General features: G+C 45.5%; 1 protein-coding gene across 1 annotated transcript in view; it reads left to right on the top strand.

Annotated features, from left to right (window-relative positions):
* Positions 1-471: 471 nt before the first annotated feature.
* MRS2 (magnesium transporter MRS2) overlaps positions 472-3,148 on the top strand; it is a 39,106-nt gene continuing 36,429 nt past the window's right edge. The window contains exons 1-2 of the mRNA XM_007116243.4: positions 472-794; positions 2,619-2,692. Of these exons, the coding sequence (XP_007116305.2) occupies positions 605-794; positions 2,619-2,692 (264 nt within the window). The 5' untranslated portion in view covers positions 472-604. The remainder of the gene's footprint in view (positions 795-2,618; positions 2,693-3,148) is intronic.

Raw genomic sequence — 3,148 nt, 5'->3', positions numbered from 1 at the left:
TATAAATCCTACGCGTTTATGTTCTTCAGTCTTCACTAGCAAAATTTAATATATCATTCCATATGACGGTTAATGATTTTTGCTACATTAAACTTAAATAGAAATTGAGTTGGGAATGGGCATAATTTCCTCACTTCCAAATTGCAGACTGCATCATACGTATGAAAATGCTCCAGAGACCGCAAAGCATTATATACATACTGGGTATTTTTTTCACATTTAACGATTACTAGTTAATAGAAATAATCGACACTCTACGCGCCGACCTGACCGCTCCAAGGCCCTAAGGGTCGAATCTAGGTTACATAGTTCGACTCACGCAGGTAAACGCGCCCCGCCCCCCCGAGCCGGTTCCTACACGCTTTACAGGTTCAGACTCAGGTGCAGGAGGCAAACTCCGATTGGCCGAGGGACACGAGACGCCCACCCAAAGGCACCTTCCGAGCATGCGCGGGAAATTAGACGCAGGCGCGTTCCGCACATGCACGGTAGGCAGCGGCCGCAGCTTGGGCGCTCGCGCTGGGTCGCGAAGTGCCGGCTGCTCTGCTACCGTCAGGTATGAAGGGCTGGGGTCTTACAGCTTCCTTCTTCTCGCTCGAGCGCCATGGAATGCCTGCGGAGCCTGGCCCAGCTCCTGCCCCGCGCGGTGAGGTTGCCCCGGCGCACCCAGTGCGCTCTGGCCTTGGGCTTGACCTCCGGGACTCGCCCCGTTGCCGCCTGCGGCTGCGCTGCCCAACTGCTCGGAAGGAGGTGGGCCGCGCCGCTGTACGGGCCCCGCTGGCTCCCCACGACAGGTACTCCCCTCTCCGCCCCGCAGCCCCCGGACGCCGGGCTTGCCGTGATCCCAGGGCCCCGACCCGACCGCCGGAGCCCACGTGGCTGTGGCTGCTCCGGCCTCGGCCTCCAGGTCCGCCCTTGGGCGCCCGGCTCTTGTCCCCTTGCACAGGTCCGCGGGCCCAGCTGCGTCCCACCAGCTCCGAACGCGACTGATCTCTGCGCCTTGTGCCCAGCTAGAGCCCGACCCGACAGGCCTCTGTCTTTGCCACCGCGCCGGCTGCAAATCTCCCGGCCTAAGTGCACTTGTGAAAAGAGTTTCGCTCTTATCTGTCATCATAGTGCTGAAGCTAAGATTAGGCTTATCTATCTGAAGTCTTTTTTTTAAGTATCTTCCCTGTGTTCTGTGTCTTCCTTACGGACGGACACATTTATACCTTTGTCCAGTTGCTCAGGTAAGGAATGGGGACGCACCTAGAAGTGAGGCTGAAGACTTTGAAACTTAATGGGAAGAGTTGCTTCTGAGAAAGATCTGATTTTTTTCCCCAAGTACTGTGTAACAACACAGCCGGAAGGAGTCGGGGGATGGGGGGAGCGGGGTTGAAATTTGAGTTAATTTTTTTCCCTTGAATGACAGAGCATGACGGTAATACGTTGACATTTTCACAAATGTGACAGTGTGGGTGCTAATATTGCTGAGAAACAAAAGGCATTAAAATATATGGCTTCGCAAAAAATGTCCTCAAGTAAGTTTCTCAGTTGTACTCTCAAAATGCTCCCGAAGTAACTCACCATCTCCACCTCTTCCCCAGACCCATTAGGAGACTCTTTCCAAATTGGGTTGCATTTCGTATTCCCTTCTTTGTTTGGTAAATGCCTGGGAGCCCAGGTTCAGCCCATCTAATGTTTTAGGACAAAACATTAGATGGTAACATTTTATCTAACTTGTGACTGATTAGCAAATGCTGATGTGTAGCTCTTTAACCTTTATTCAGCTGACCCTCATAACATAGTTTGTATTTTGTAGAAGGGAACCAACAAACCTCAGGTGGTAACAAATTACATGTCTTTAAATGTATGTAATAGGAAGGAATAAGATCAGAAATGAGAATATATCTACACGTTCTGTAGATAGGAATTCTGTTCATTCCTCTTATGTTTAGTATTTTGAACAGTGTCCTTTGTCAGGCATTAAATTTACTTGGTTATACTTGAGAGCTCACTTCAGCTCAGTTTAAATCACATGTTTTTAAATAGGTTTGTTTTCAAATAAAGACTTGTCTTTATTCCAGTTCACTGGGGTCTCCATTCCAGTGCAGTAGGTTATTTCATAAGTATGTTCACTCTAAAGTATATCTGTGAAAAAGAAGTTAATACATAGAAGTAAAATCAGTAGGTTTCATAATTTATAGGTTAAATAATCCTGATATTGGAATGCTGAAAGGTCAGGTGGTTCTTGGAATGTATGTTTTTTAAACTGTACCAATGTAACTTGCATGAAGAGCCTTTCTAAACTAGGCAAAAAAGAATGGACATTTTAATCTCAGAACATTGTTATACACTTGTTCATCCAACTATAAGATATCAATAATACTTAGAAAGGAAAAGGGGTGATTGGAATCCATAGATTATTCTAATGCCTCACCTAAGCTACTCATTCATTGCCAAACCTAACATTATCACCTACAAATATTAACAAGAGTGTTTCTTATTTTCCCTCCAGGAAAAAGATTCAAAGCATAGTAAAATAGTCTGAAGACTTCCACATACTGTGAGAATTGTATCTTAGCTGTATGTGAAAACCAGTCATATTATCACAAGGAATTCTCTGATTCGTTTTTCAGGTGAAATTCACCGGTATAGAACTTCTGATGTCTCTCAAGCCACTTTAGCCAGTGTAGCCCCGGTGTTTACTGTGGTGAGTATGTGTGGTCCGTTTGATGATATTACTTACTTTGTTTTATAATGAATCCTTATAAGTCATTGTCTTTTGCTTAGCCAGTGACCTGAGTACCAGCTAGGTTTGCTTCACAGCACTCTTGAAACTTTGCTGATGACTATAGAGCTCATCTTTTAATACTAGAACAGGTGGCTCAAATCACAATTCAGAGCTTGAAGTCCTTGAAGGCTGTTAATTACAAAACGGCTTGAACCTGTTCTATGCAATGTAATATATGCAGAAGCATTTTGAGGGCAGCACAGTGTATTACCTGCGAGTGCATGCTTTGAAGGGTCATGATCTCTGCAGCTTTCTCTTTTTTTCAGAAAAAAATTGAATAAAATAATACAAATGGTGTGTCACTCACACACACACACACACACACTCTCTCTCTCTCTCTCTCTCTCTCTCTCTCTCTCTCTCCCTCCCTCCCTC

The sequence above is a fragment of the Physeter macrocephalus genome, chromosome 18 (genome assembly GCF_002837175.3).
Source record: "Physeter macrocephalus isolate SW-GA chromosome 18, ASM283717v5, whole genome shotgun sequence".
In the NCBI taxonomy this organism is placed as follows: Eukaryota; Metazoa; Chordata; class Mammalia; order Artiodactyla; family Physeteridae; genus Physeter; species Physeter macrocephalus.
This window is presented reverse-complemented; position numbering and strand designations above follow the sequence as displayed.